Below are 13,847 nucleotides of genomic sequence, written 5' to 3' on the forward strand. Positions count from 1 at the left end.
CTATAAGCGGACCCCATTAACTGGCAGTTTTAGTTTTTCCTAATCTAGTGGTGTGTTTTGCCGAGGTTACCACTGTTAGTGTTTTTAGTACTAAAGTTCGTATTCTACATTTCTTTGTGATTAAATGCTAATGGCTCAGATTATAAGAATTGTAAGAGCTTCTCACTTAGAATTCATAGATTCCTGCCTTGGTATTAGATAGTCGTATCCTCATAGGCAAAGAAAGATAGATAATTGATGTTAATGATTATGCGTGTATTTTTGTGTTAATCTGGACAGAGCAGGGACCTGTCACAATATTTTTCATGGTGCTGCCTGTGCTACATGATCTATAGGTTGGTGCTCCTCTTCCAAACTCTTGTCTTCAGGTTTGCTGATAGCATTTACTCCTTCTATTTTATGCTTTCACTCAGCAAATATTAGCTGAACACTTACTATGAACTGGATAGTGTAGTAAACACTGGGGAGGAACGGGCAGTGGTGAGGAACAGCATTCCTGCTGTCTCTCACAATTTAATCAGAGAGAGAAAAAAAGATAGAGACAGACAGGCATCAATCAAACATGCACCCAAATATATAATTATTAATTGTGATGAATGCTGTGAAAGAAAACTGGGAGTTAAATTGTGGGTGGGGCTTGATTTTCTGGCAAACAAGGGATAGAGCCAAAGCAGCTGCCATCTGCCTTGTGGCTATCTCTGGGCATCTCCTGCTGACTGTCTCACATGATCTGAGTGCAGAATTTTTCCTTTGTTATCAGCCATCTCCCTCTTCTCTTGCATGTTCTCAGGGTGCCTAGCATTTGGGCACTCCCTGTCCTTCGCAGAACTAAGGAGGAGGGGCTGTATTTCCTTCCTGGCCAATCTTGCTAGGAGAAATGGGAGAAAAGAAGGAAAAAAAGAAAAAAGAAATCAAGGCCCTTCCTAGGCCTTTCAGGAACCTCTCTCTTTCACAGAGCTTTAAGACTTAGTTTAAAGTGAATTACCCAGTTTCATATGCACCTTTATTAAAGTGCAAAGGAAAGGGATGCTTTCAAAAGCTGATTATCTGACACTCTGGATTATCTGTCGTTCTTCTCCCCTCCATCAGAGTGAGTGATTGAGAGTTGCTTGTTCCAGCTTCTCTCTGGTGCAGGAAAACTTGTGCCACAAGCTTAAAAATTCTGTGCTGTCGCTTTCAGCATTCTCCCACAGTATTAAATATTATGCTGTACCTATCCACATTTTTAAAAATTAACTAAGGCATCAATTAACCTTTGTTTAGAGAAAACCTGCTTTACTCAGCGAGCTCATAGCATTGAGTTGGCAGCAGCAACACTGGCGGGTTAACTAAGATACTGATAGCTCTAAGAACTGTGCTATTAAAGATGAATGTGGTGAATCTTGTCATTAAATTGGAAAAGGATTACTTTTTACTTTCAGTGTTAAACTGGTATATCACTTTTCTTAAAAAAAAAAAAAAATTGCCCAGCATGATGGAGAAGTCTGCTGTCTTTCGAGGGGACTTTATTGTGTTTACTCGTTGCTAGTGAATAATAGTGTACGTTTCTTTTAATCTATCATGACCTTGTTTAATTTTCTCTTCTCACCATTAGGGGCATTTCTATGAAGTATACATTTATAAATCATTTAGAAACTTCTCATTCTCAGCCTAGTCTTCCATTAATGCCCTTGAGATGGAAGACAAAGAAGTAAACTATGTATATCTACTTAAGTGTCAGAGGGGGCATAATTTTTAAAGTATTGAAATATCTAATTATGTGAAACCAATCTCTGCAGTGTGACAAGATGAATGTGCTATTATGTGTGTTTAACATGACCTTGAGGTCTTTGTTCTCTGACATGGTTGTTCTCTAAATCTACAGGGTGACTGCAGGATAAAAAAGGGGATGGGGCTAGATAAAGCCACCAATGTATGTACAAATAGGATTGAATGTGGCTAAATTAGTAAATTGGACCACTGTCCAAATCGTGTTAGCATGCAATCTTTTAAATTCATAACTGCATAAGAAAACATATACGAATGTGCTATTATTCCCTTGTAGGATGTTTTATTAAAAAAAATCTCTTACATAGTGCTTCAGTCACTTGATCCATTATGAGGTGATAGGAAGAGTATGTGACCCTTAGATTTGTTGTGAGATGGCGTGGGAAAGTTTATCCAAAGCATTTAGAATGCTTCCTAGCACATAGTAAGTGCTCAGTAAATGTTAGTTACTTTATCAAGAAATTCTGTGATAAAAGTTTGTTGAAATGTGATTATGTTTTTTTTTGTTTTTTGTTTTTTTTGTCCTTTTTTGAGACCAGCCGCACCGCGCTCAGCCAGTGAGCGCTGTGAGCGCACCAGTCATCCCTATATAGGATCCGAACCTGCGGCGGGAGCGCTGCTGCACTCCCAGTGCTGCACTCTCCCAAGTGCGCCACGAGCTCGGCCCGTGATTATGTTTTTTTAAAAAATAAAGTCTCTTTTTTTAAGCCTTTACTGCATATTCTTTTGATGTTGAATAAATAGTCACCATTTTTTTCTAGTTGGAGATCACGTGAATATTAGTGGGTAGGACATCTTTCAGGTCAATAAGAGATTCTTTAACTATGGAGGCATGCAGAAGAAAAACGAGAATTTATTATTTTTGATGGACTCTGCTTGCCACCTCACATCCCCAACTCCTACAAAGAGAATTTATAATTACATGAGCTCTAACTTAAAGTGTTTCCTTGTGATAATAAGGCATTCCTCACAGTGCTTTAGGGTGCATTTTTCCTTAAACTGTGGTTAGAAGTCCATGCCAGGGGCACCCCAGACTACGGCTTAGAAGTCTAGCCATTTTAGGGGTTTAGCTTCTAGAGCTGTTGACTTCAAGCCCAAAATAAATATTTATTCTTTTCATATCTTTCAATGAATTGTATACCAGGAGAATTATACTCTTGTTATTTGTGACATTTCTTGGAAACTCATGTTACTAATGGACACACACTCAGAAAATCTGGGAGCAACTGTACCAGATATCTTTTTCATCGTGGTGTTTTATTTCTTTATAAAATGTCTTTTATTCTCTCTCTCTCCCTTTCTCCCTCCCTTCCTCTCTCTCATCCGCCTTCTCAGCTATCATTATAAGTAAATCTCAGTACTGTGATGTTTTGGAAGGGGGACCTTTCTGGCATAATGTATTGATTAATATAATGATAGGAAATGTGCTCTTATCCTTTTTAGATATCAAAAAAAATCAGAAAAACCCATTGTCATGATTTTCAGTGAAAAGAGCATCAAATGCAAAGTAGTGATGTTGTTGAGACATTTGTTTTAAATTCAAGTTACTCTCTGATTCTTCTCAATTCTTGATCTCATGTTTTCTCCAAAGATTAGTTTGTTCTATGATAATTCTTCACACTTGAGTGTAAAGACTCTTGTAAGGGTAGGTGAACCCTATGCCACAATGATTGGGTTTATTTGATTAGTTCAGTGTCAAAATGTGTGAAACCAGAAGATTGGATGAAAGCCCTGTTTAACTGGATTGACCAGTTACTTGAGTCAAAAATGTTCAAATTCGTTTTCTCTATAAGACACAACCCAAGTCATTTGCAAATGCCTGTTAATTTGATATACCTGGGCATTTTTTATTGACTGATCACCCTATCTTAATGCTGAAAGGTCCACTTAAATGACAGTGAAAATAGCCCAAGTGGTTTTGAAAAGCTTAGGTTTCCTGTGAGGCAGAATGAGTTCTTAAGATGCCAGCACATATGAATGTTGTTTCAGCATATTATAACAATACCTGCCAGGGAATAAATGCATTCACTTTATAATATGGATTGTAAAATATTTGATATGAAACTGTTTCTTTACAAAATGAGGCTGTTTGTAGCCTGAATGGTAATCTAAATAAAGTACCCCATTGAAGTCTGTGTTCTTGAGTTCAGCTTACACAGGATTTTCATATCTAGGGATTCCTTTTCCTCCTCAGCCCTGTTGTTGATTATTTTATATACCTTCTGCAAGGAAGATGGGTAGCCATGCACATAGCTTTGTGAACATTCCTAAATGGAGGATATGAATTGACATTGGCCTTGGAAATTGGGAACCCGAATTGTCTTTAGTTTGAGTAATTTTTAGCTATGAGTAATTTGTATCAGGTCTCCTGACATGACTAGATTAATTATACTCTTCCTTCCCTATATAAGCATAATTAGTGCTAAACTTTTTGCAGGTAGGAAGAATTTAGTACAAAGTTCCTTCAGTCCTGATTAATGAATGTACTTCAGTGTTTTGTTTTGTTTTATCAATGAAAGCTTAGGCATCAGCCCGTAATATTGATAGCATGTGTTTGCAATCACATGATACAGATAAGTGCATGTGAAAATTCCTCAGGTGGCAGGAGACATTGTAGCAGACTGTCCAAAGTCAGCTCAAACATTTTGAACCAAAACAAAGGGAGGGATGGGTGGGGGGCTAGCAAGAAATTGGTTAATGGACACAAGGAATGATTAACTTTTGTGATGATGAGCATGCTAAGTATCCTGATTTAATCATCACACATTGTACACAGGTAATCATATTCAACTCTGTACCCCACAAATATGTTTGATCAATTATTTTTCAATAAAAAGTGTTACATTTTTTTTAAGGGAGGGTTTTTGTTTTTCTTTGCTTTTGTTTTTGAGATGAAGCATCAGTTTGATGTGAGAAGATAGATTTATGAAAGCACATCAACCAGAGATCGTCACCAAACTGAAAGAGTACAAAGCATGCTGGGAGAAGTTGACATCACTTGCCATAGAGTAGACTGCCACCTGGCTTCCCCTTCCTGTAATAGCAAGGATCTTGGGACAGGGCACGCAGAAGAGAGAAGTCGCACAGAGTGCCAGTTCAGTGATGAGTTGTGTCTGTGTTCTTAGCTATTTTATGACTTGCAAATATATTGGCGCCTAATTACAATAATAATAATAATTCAGTGAGCATGTGCTAAGTAGAAGGCATTGTTCTTGATGCTTTCATTCATTCCTTCATTCACCAAATATTTATCTAATGCCTTTTAAGTTCCAGGCACCCATGTGTGTGTGGAAATGCATCAGTGGACAAAACAAACTGAAATCCCTGACCTCATAGCCTTATGAAGCAGTTTTCAGGCAATGCTATTCCCAGTCTCTTAATTATAGATGTAAAAGAAAGCCCTTGGACTTTCATTCACTCTTTTGCATTGTGGAAATTGACTTGTGCAGCATATATGACGTGAAGCACTGCATTATACATATTGAAGTAATGACCCAGTCCTGCATCCGCCCCATGACTTAGGTAATTGTAACATCCCCATTTACACAAGAGGGAACCAAAGTGCAAAGAGAAAAAGGTTTGCTCAAGATCACACAGCTAAGGTCTCTCATACTTAATCACAGAGCTGGCATTCAAATCAGGTTGTCTGATCTCATTGTCTGTTAGATTTAAGAACCAAGTGACTTAAATCTAATATTACTTTTCCTCTCGAATTTGACACCTAATGGAATTGAAAAAAAAATAGTTTGGGGGATTTTAAGTAATGGAAGGGCCTGATGAGGCAGTTTTTTAGATAATACTCTGGCTAGTCTATACTATATCTGTAGGAGAATATCCTTAGAATACTTTAGGTTCTATTAATTTATGGCACTTGAAGATTTTAATGTGTTATTCATTGAAATGGCGATCCAGTTCCTCTTGCTAGATATTTGAAATTGACTTATTCATTGTCTCCTTTGATTTTCATGGTTGGCCAAATTTGTAGCTTATTTCTGGTTTGTATGGAAAGAATGGTGGGATTAATTGACTTTCTCCCATTAATTAAAACAGTCCCTTGAGTATAGTACCTGAGAATTCCTAAAATGGAACCTTCAGTGACCGGTAGCAGGGACGGTTTCTTTTCTGGACTGACTGAGGGGTTCCGTCACTGTCCTCTGTATCAGTAGCCTAGATGGAGGGTCTGATGCTCTTCAAATCCAATCATTCATTTTGAGTTTGTAAATATTTTCATTTTGGGGTGACATAAGTAGAAAATTAAATTATTGGGAAATTATAACCAAAAGGAGTATTTTATTTTCTACTCTTTGGTAGAAGCTACTTTTTTTTTTTATGCCTTATGCTTTGGCATATATACATACATGTATTTTTGGTTAAAAAAAAAATATGTCATAAACGAATTTTAAAATTTTCAAACACTTATGGAACTGTTGTTCTTCTGTATGGATAAAAAGCTGAATTTTTAGGGCCGGCCCGGTGGCGCACTGCTGTAGTGTGCTGCTTGGGAGGCGCGGCGGCGCTCCCGCCGAGGGTTCAGATCCCACATACAGACCGGTTCCCGCTCACTGGCTGAGCGAGGCGCGGGAGCAACGCCGAGGGTTGCGATCCCGTTGCTGGTCCCGGTCCGGTACAGGGGCGACACTGAGGGTTGCGATCCGTTGCCGGACACGGAAAAAGACAAAAAGACAAAAAAAAAAAAAAAAAGCTGAATTTTTAAAATGAAGTGTTTTCATAAAAATTGTTTTGTAAAAAGACTATTGAGTTATTTTTATGGGAGGCAAAAATGTATTACAGAATCAATGTCTTAAGTAAACAAAGTTCAGTTAATATTGATTCCATATCCTTATATATATTTTTAATTAACTAAAGAGCCTGAGGGAGGAAAGCTCATGTTCTTTAATATCTTGATAAAGGAAATGACTAAAAGTTTTTTCTCATTGTAGTGTATATATATAGCTTTCCAGCAATAACTTTAAAATAAAGATTCTGTAAAGGTAGGCCGGCCCGTGGCTCACTCAGTAGAGTGCGGTGCTAATAACACAAAGGCCATGGGTTCGGATCCTATATAGGGATGGCCGGTTTGCTCACTGGCTGAGCGTGGTACTGACAACACCAAGCCAAGGGTTGAGATCCCTTTACCGGTCATCTTTAAAAAAAAAAAAAAAAGATTCTGTAAAGGTGATATTAAAGATTTCACTCGTTAGAGAGGTTGTTATAAATGGAAGAAATTTTGGACTATTTCGTATGTATTACAGATGAGACTCTCTTGGGTATGTACAAAATGTGACATAATCTTAGCTTTTCATTAGGTTGTCTTTAAGGCACATAGAGGTTAAGGGACTAAGATTTAATATTTAAAAAATGGTAGATGACAGAATTTTTCATGAGACCACAGTATGTGCATCAAATTTCAGCATATACACACTGTGAAAATACTATATATTATGAAAACCAATTAGGTAGAATGGAAAACATCTAGGGAACTCACAGAATTTTGTATTATTTTATATTTTTATGACCCAGGAGCAGTTCAGAGCTTATTCTTGATGGGCATTTTTAGAATGTTGTTCTTCATTGCTGATGAAAACATGCTTAGGGAATAGGAAAGTCGAGCTAATTATGTCAGGATTTGTCCTCCCGTGCCAAACACGAGAAGAACATTTCAGATTCTGACTGCTATCTCAATGCTGCCGTTGTCTTAAGCTCTTTGGGTCCCTGAAGACACAATCCCCAAATTTCTAGTGTGCTGCTGGCCTTGGATCACATCTGGTTTTAAATGACTCTCCGCAAGTTGCTAATAAAGTATACACTTTGTCTCAGATAGCAAAGAGAAATCAAAACAAAATCCACTAACACTTAAGCTTTGTTAGAGGGTGGTGGCAAGCCGTGGAACCTTGTTACACATCAACTTGCTGTCATGAGTCCTGTACCGTCTTCTAGGTGTGCACATAACATTTGATTTTATTGTTTTGCAGAAAGCTGAGGAGAATGCAGATGGCGGGGAGTCTGCCTTGGGACCAGATGGGGAGGTAAGGGATTTTCATCCATTTCTACTGCGTTCTGCTGCATGGACACCCTGCCATATCTTGCAGCACCATTCTCTGTGTATTCTAATTTTACTATTACTCAGCCATTCACTTTTAAGTAAAAATAGTAGTACATTAGTATAGTAGAAAATTAGAGTAATGTAAAAGGGATACCGTGAAAAGTAGTCTACTTCCATCTCAGACTACCAATCAAGTGATACTAAGTTTCTTGCATACCATTCCAGAATTTTCTGTGCACACAGAAGCATATATTTATGAATGCATAGAATGTGTAAGAATCTTAAATGATTCAATAACTACGATTGCCCAGTATACTTCATGCAGAAGCATAAAATATGACCCAGTTTCCCTAGTTTATTACTTTGAAATTATGAAAATACATATACCAAACAATTCACACATTTAGTCAGCTTATTTTTTTGATGTTTTCTGTAGGTTTACAATATAGCTTCTTTGTGTACATTCATAGTCCTAAATTTTATTTCTTCATATTTCTAATATTCTCCTGAATCATGAGGATACAATTATTTATTTATTAGAATTTTTTTTTCCTGAAAAACTCAAGGTTCTGTGCCAGTGATTTACAATGAGGAAGCACATCCCCAGAGCAGGACGGAAAGGGAGTTTGTTTCAAACCAGCTTCTTCTCTCACAGATTCTGATAAACCTGCTTGGAGGATTGGGATGGTGGGAGGTTGCCTCTTCCCGTTCTAGAATCACTGTGCACATGAGCCTTATTGTGTGAGACTGGAACAGCCTCAATGCAGGAGAAAAGGTTGAACCACTATTCTATGCAGAAGCCTCTTGAACAATAAATGTTGCTTAACCACTATAATCCATCACAAGGAAAGAAAGGATCAGGACAAGTGTCTAATGTGTAAGAAATTCTCAGTGGTCTGTTAAGGGGGAAGAATACTATATATTAGACCACTTAGAAACAACTCTAATTTGCAAAAGCCCAGCCTTACCTAAGCATGCCTCACATGGGTCTATAATTAACAAGTACACAGGGAGAGATTTAACAAGTTAGTGTAATAGTGTTCTTATCTCTTATTATTGCTTGGGAAAATTAGCTACTGATCTTGGGCCTGTGACATACACTTTTTTTTTTCTTCTAATCGCAACACACATGTGTGGTGTTGGCTGAAGTTTGTAAAGTGGACATCTTGCTCAGTTTGTTTTGAAATAATGCTCTTATTATACTCTTATCTTCTCATCCATTGCTTTTGCCAAGCTTCTAATTCCAGCTACTGTGACTTCCAATTTTCTTTGAGCCATGACATTAGCAATAAAACAAGCTATATTATAATAGTTCAAGATAACAGAATATGATTTCTCCGATGGAAATGATAGCAAATGGTAGATTTCCTTCTTTATCTTGTGAGTGTATAGATGACCTTTTGCATCAATGAGGAAGAAACGTCATGTTGGCATGCAAAGTAATGGTGTTCAAAACCATTGCTTTAGCACACATACAAGAAAAAAAGACAGCATGGAGTAAGCCTTTTCTTCCTTTAAGGTTATTTTTGTGAATAATCGCTAGTATATTGTTTCTTATTCTGATAGTGCTTTCTTAAGGGAGTAGGGAGAAAAAAATTGGGTTTTTGTTTTTGTTTTTGGTCATTTCCTGTAAGATGTAGAAGATACCTACAGCATACTGTTTTACTTACCATTTTTGCTTAACACCAATTAAAAGTAATTTAGGAAAATTAGTTTTTAGGAATTAATGTATTGTTTAAACATTTCATTTCATCACTTTTCAGGAGCTAGATAACATGACCCACTCACAGATCAAGCATTTCCAAACAAGCGTTTCACCTAGGGGTCTGCTCCTAGAAGTATGTGTCATCCCACAATCAGTAGCATTCGTTGGTGTAGGATTGCTCCATTTTTAGGCCTTTTAAGACAATTTGTTCTCTGAAGTAGGTCAAACACTTCTGTGATTTCATTTATTCTCTTAATTTTCTGAGCAAGCCACTTTTCCTAGAGTCTGTTAGTGAACTTCAGCTCAGTCTTGGTCTATCTGCCGTGTCGAGTGAACAGAGCTTTTCTCTTTATCGTATTCACAGGTACCAATGGTTGGGTTAGATACTTGGTGGTCTGGTTTTGGATAAAGGACACTGGTTCTGCAGAAGCCAAACCAGCCACTAATGAGATGACACAGGTTTTCCTTTTCCATTTTCCATTCTCTGCAAAATCATGACTTTGGAATAGTCATTATCTAGGGAGTATTAGTTGAAGGATTTGGAGTTGTTAGTTGCAAATGACCAAAATCGACTCTGCCTTATTTAAGTAAGAAGGGAATGTATTAACGGGAGGTAAACTAACTCATCAGATCTCCAGGAATACTGGAGAACCTGACTCAGGGCTATTCCCAGTATTATCCTGTACAACTGGTCCTGTGAGAGCCTATGGGAGCAGGCTGGAGCTGGCACAGCCATTACCTCTTCACTGACACTGCTGCCACCAGTGTGCCTGTCAGTCCCCACTCCCTTGAATTTCTAGCTCCTAACTCCTAACATCCATTCGGTGGAGCTGAGGTTTTGTGCCTGTTCCGTAGCTGCCAAGGAGGCTGGCGTTTTCAGTTCCTTTAGTGGGAGGTAGCCTCTCACTTCCCACGTCTCATTCAGTAGTGAAATTTCCAAACCCAGGAAAACGTTTCAGGTGCTGGGCAGCTAAAAGGCTGAGAAATGTCCAGCACAGAACTGGGAGAACATCTCAACATCAAGCAATGGTGTGATTCTTTTCCTCCTTTCTAGCCGATAGATGAGAGCAGCCAAATGAGCGACCTCCCTGTCAAAGTGACTCACACGGAAACCGGCAAGGTCCTATTCGGACCAGAAGCACCCAAAGCAAGTCAACTGGACGCCTGGTTGGAAATGAATCCTGGGTATGGCATAAAAGCAGCATTATTGTTTTCCTTTTGGCTTTTTAGATTCATGAAACTAAAACAACATGGCCTTTGCTGAGATGGTTGAAGTTATCTACATTCACCATTGGGACATAGAACATGCTAGTTAATTCATGTGCGTCTATATCATTTTATAGTTTAAAGAACTAATATCCCTTCTCTTTCCCTCTCCTTTTCTTTAGTTACGAAGTTGCCCCTAGATCTGACAGTGAAGAGAGTGATTCTGATTATGAGGAGGAGGTATGTATGTGTCTCTGTTTAGGGTTTATTGGTTTGAAAATTGATGGGAGAAGACCCTTCTCCTTGAACGTAGACCCAGCCCCTGTGTCCTTCTATCACTTTTTTTCTACAGGGTTGGCCTTTCAGTGATGATTTGGGCTAAGGATTTGCAAAAGCTTTGATGCTGCAGTGATCTCTTGGGGGGTTCCTGGCTGATGGGGAAACTTGGGAAATTCAAAATTCATTTGGAACTGAGAAAAGAGAAGTTGGCCTTAAATTAGAGATGGTGAAAAGGTCTTTCAGGGAGAATTGAAGATGGATTACTTTGGGAAAGGCAATCACTTGCCTCCAGGTGGTTCCCTCTGAAAGTCAGCTGCCTTACAATTTCTGAAGTCCTTTAGGCCTTAGAGTCTATTTGAAGTTGTAATTGTGGGAATTTAGATGAAAAGGGCATCATGGGCTTGGCTTAATGAGTTTTCGATCCTCTTGATGTCTCTCTAAATGTGATCCTTGTTTGAATTCCTTGGATATACTTGTAACCCAAAGAGAAGCACATTTCTCCATCTCTTGGAAGAAATAATATATCTAGAACCTAAATGGGAATCTTGGATATTTTTAATAGAAATTAAGGAATAACAAAATTATTTGTTAGATCAACTATGAAATGGTTTAATTTAATAATTACAAATAGAAGGATTAAAAAATTTGATCTCCTTTATTAGAGAGTTGTTAATATGTAGTCATTAAATCTGATGTTTACCAGCATAGAGGAATCTTAGTCGAAAGAGCACATGGCACAGATGCCAGGGACTGGGTAAAGCAGGCTTACTCAGAATACTTACCAGAATTTCAAGACATTTGCTACTTTCCTTCTATTTTGTGGATCTGTGTTTTCTAAATTAATCTACCGTGAGCACTTACTGCTTTCGTAGAGGAAAAATACTAAAGAGTTACGTTAAAAAAAGCATAACTATTAAAAAGCAAATACTTTGGGGAGGCATGCTAATTTTTTTCCCAGCTACTCTTTCTCTGAGCTATTTAAAGGTTGAAAAATCAATTTTAGAATATGTCTTGTTACTCAGAGAATGGGCCCATAAATTATCTGTTGGAAGAAACTTCTCTTTGAGAGCTAGAGAGGGGCAGAAATGAGATAAAGTAGGCTTCTTTAACCAACAGATGCCAACCTGTGCCAGCTCTGGACAGCTGGGGAGAGAGTGAACTCTGACTTGGGGGACGCGAGACCCAGGAACTGATCTTGGGCCTTCCACGGGGGGGCCCAAGTGACTCCCCTCTCAGCACTTCACTTGCTCACCTGGGAGATGTGCAAGTTCCTCAGCTTACTCCTCGCTTCTAAATGACCTGTCATTGATAGCATGTCAGTTCATATTTTTTCATTCAAGAGTTATGCAAAAGCATGGTTTTCCTCAGCCCTGCTCTTAGAGGAGATTCTCCTGATTATCTGGAAAGATTTAGCCTTCAACACGTGACCTGTCATTGATAGCATGTCAGTTCATATTTTTTCATTCAAGAGTTATGCAAAAGCATGGTTCTCCTCAGCCCTGCTCTTAGAGGAGATTCTCCTGATTATCTGGAAAGATTTAGCCTTCAACACCCAGTTAATAGTAGACATAATGAATATTTGGCGACGCTTTCAAACTGGTCAGCTGAAGGTAGTACACCATTGAGAGGTGGGGAGGTATTGAATCCTCTGCCAAGGTATTGACAGTTTTTATCTAAATACTGAGAAATGTGTGACTTGCACCAGTCACAGAGCAGTGTGCTTCAGAGCTCCGGTTCCTCTACCACAGACATGTGTGTGCCATCAGAGTTCCACTGGCATTATCAGAGCATTTTTAGGAGAATGAGGATACTTCGTACTCTAAAGTCTGGCTTTGGAGAGAGAGATATAGACAGTTACTATGTACGTGAAAGCAGATATGGTCTACAGGACCCTTTCTTAACCAAATAATAAATATCTGTCTTTCTGTCATGATGTTTACATAATTATTCTTGGGAGCAGGGTTCTTGGGGATCTCCAGAAGATTCCTTTGTTCTGTCATTCAGTGATTTAAACAGCAATGGAATGGTGTATTGCCAAATTTAAGTAAATGTTAGTTTTACTTCCTCCCTTAATTGTATTTAACTACTTCGTTTGTGAAGTTGAAAACTATTTAATCTCTTTTTTTAGAAGTTCTCTTGTTAAAATGTAATTTTCACCATATCTTCGTTCCTTTCCCAGGATGAGGAAGAAGAGTCCAGTAGGCAGGAAACAGAAGAGAAAATACTTCTGGATCCAAATAGTGAAGAAGTTTCTGAGAAGGATGCTAAGCAGATCATTGAGTGTGTATCTCTCAGTTTTCTCCCTTGGAAATGCATTGCATGAGGATGATGCCGTGTGAATTTTCTTTTAGAAAATTTTATTTAAGAAGGGAGCAAACTTTATGCCCACCCTCTACTTGAAACCGTGCCCTCAGAGGTCACCACTGAGCTCGGGGCACTCAGGTCCGAGGGCTTCGTGTTGCTCATCTCCCTCAGATGCTCATCACACCTCAGGCTCATTGCTGAGCTTCACACTGTCATTTGCATTTCTGTCCCAGATTGGACTAATCAAACTTACCTCCTGAAACTGGCTGCTTTCCTGCCTGCCCTAGCTCCCTTAATGGCATCACCACTTACCCAGAAACCCATGCAAGAAATGCTTTTCTCTTCTCTGTCCTTGCTGTCATAGCCAGGTCAGCCACTAACCCCTGCCCAGTCCCTGAACTCTCCCCACCTGCCCCTTCTGATGGTGCCGGCTCCACGTTTCACCCCATTCCTGTCTGTCCTCTATATCAGTGGTCTGCACATCTCTCTGTTAGTACAGCTGTAGTATTAAAAAGAAAATTGTTGTGAAACAACATGCAAAAG

The 13,847-nt window shown here is 38.7% G+C and overlaps 1 protein-coding gene across 1 annotated transcript in view; it reads left to right on the forward strand.

Annotated features, from left to right (window-relative positions):
- Positions 1-13,847, forward strand: part of LOC103595115 (probable global transcription activator SNF2L2) — a gene marked incomplete at its 3' end in the record, with an annotated part of 62,546 nt that overhangs the window by 6,679 nt on the left and 42,020 nt on the right. The window contains exons 4-7 of the mRNA XM_008578432.1: positions 7,740-7,793; positions 10,570-10,700; positions 10,904-10,961; positions 13,180-13,280. Coding sequence (XP_008576654.1) covers positions 7,740-7,793; positions 10,570-10,700; positions 10,904-10,961; positions 13,180-13,280 — 344 coding nt within the window. The remainder of the gene's footprint in view (positions 1-7,739; positions 7,794-10,569; positions 10,701-10,903; positions 10,962-13,179; positions 13,281-13,847) is intronic.

This window comes from Galeopterus variegatus, unplaced genomic scaffold (genome assembly GCF_000696425.1).
Source record: "Galeopterus variegatus unplaced genomic scaffold, G_variegatus-3.0.2 Scaffold1685, whole genome shotgun sequence".
In the NCBI taxonomy this organism is placed as follows: domain Eukaryota; kingdom Metazoa; phylum Chordata; class Mammalia; order Dermoptera; family Cynocephalidae; genus Galeopterus; species Galeopterus variegatus.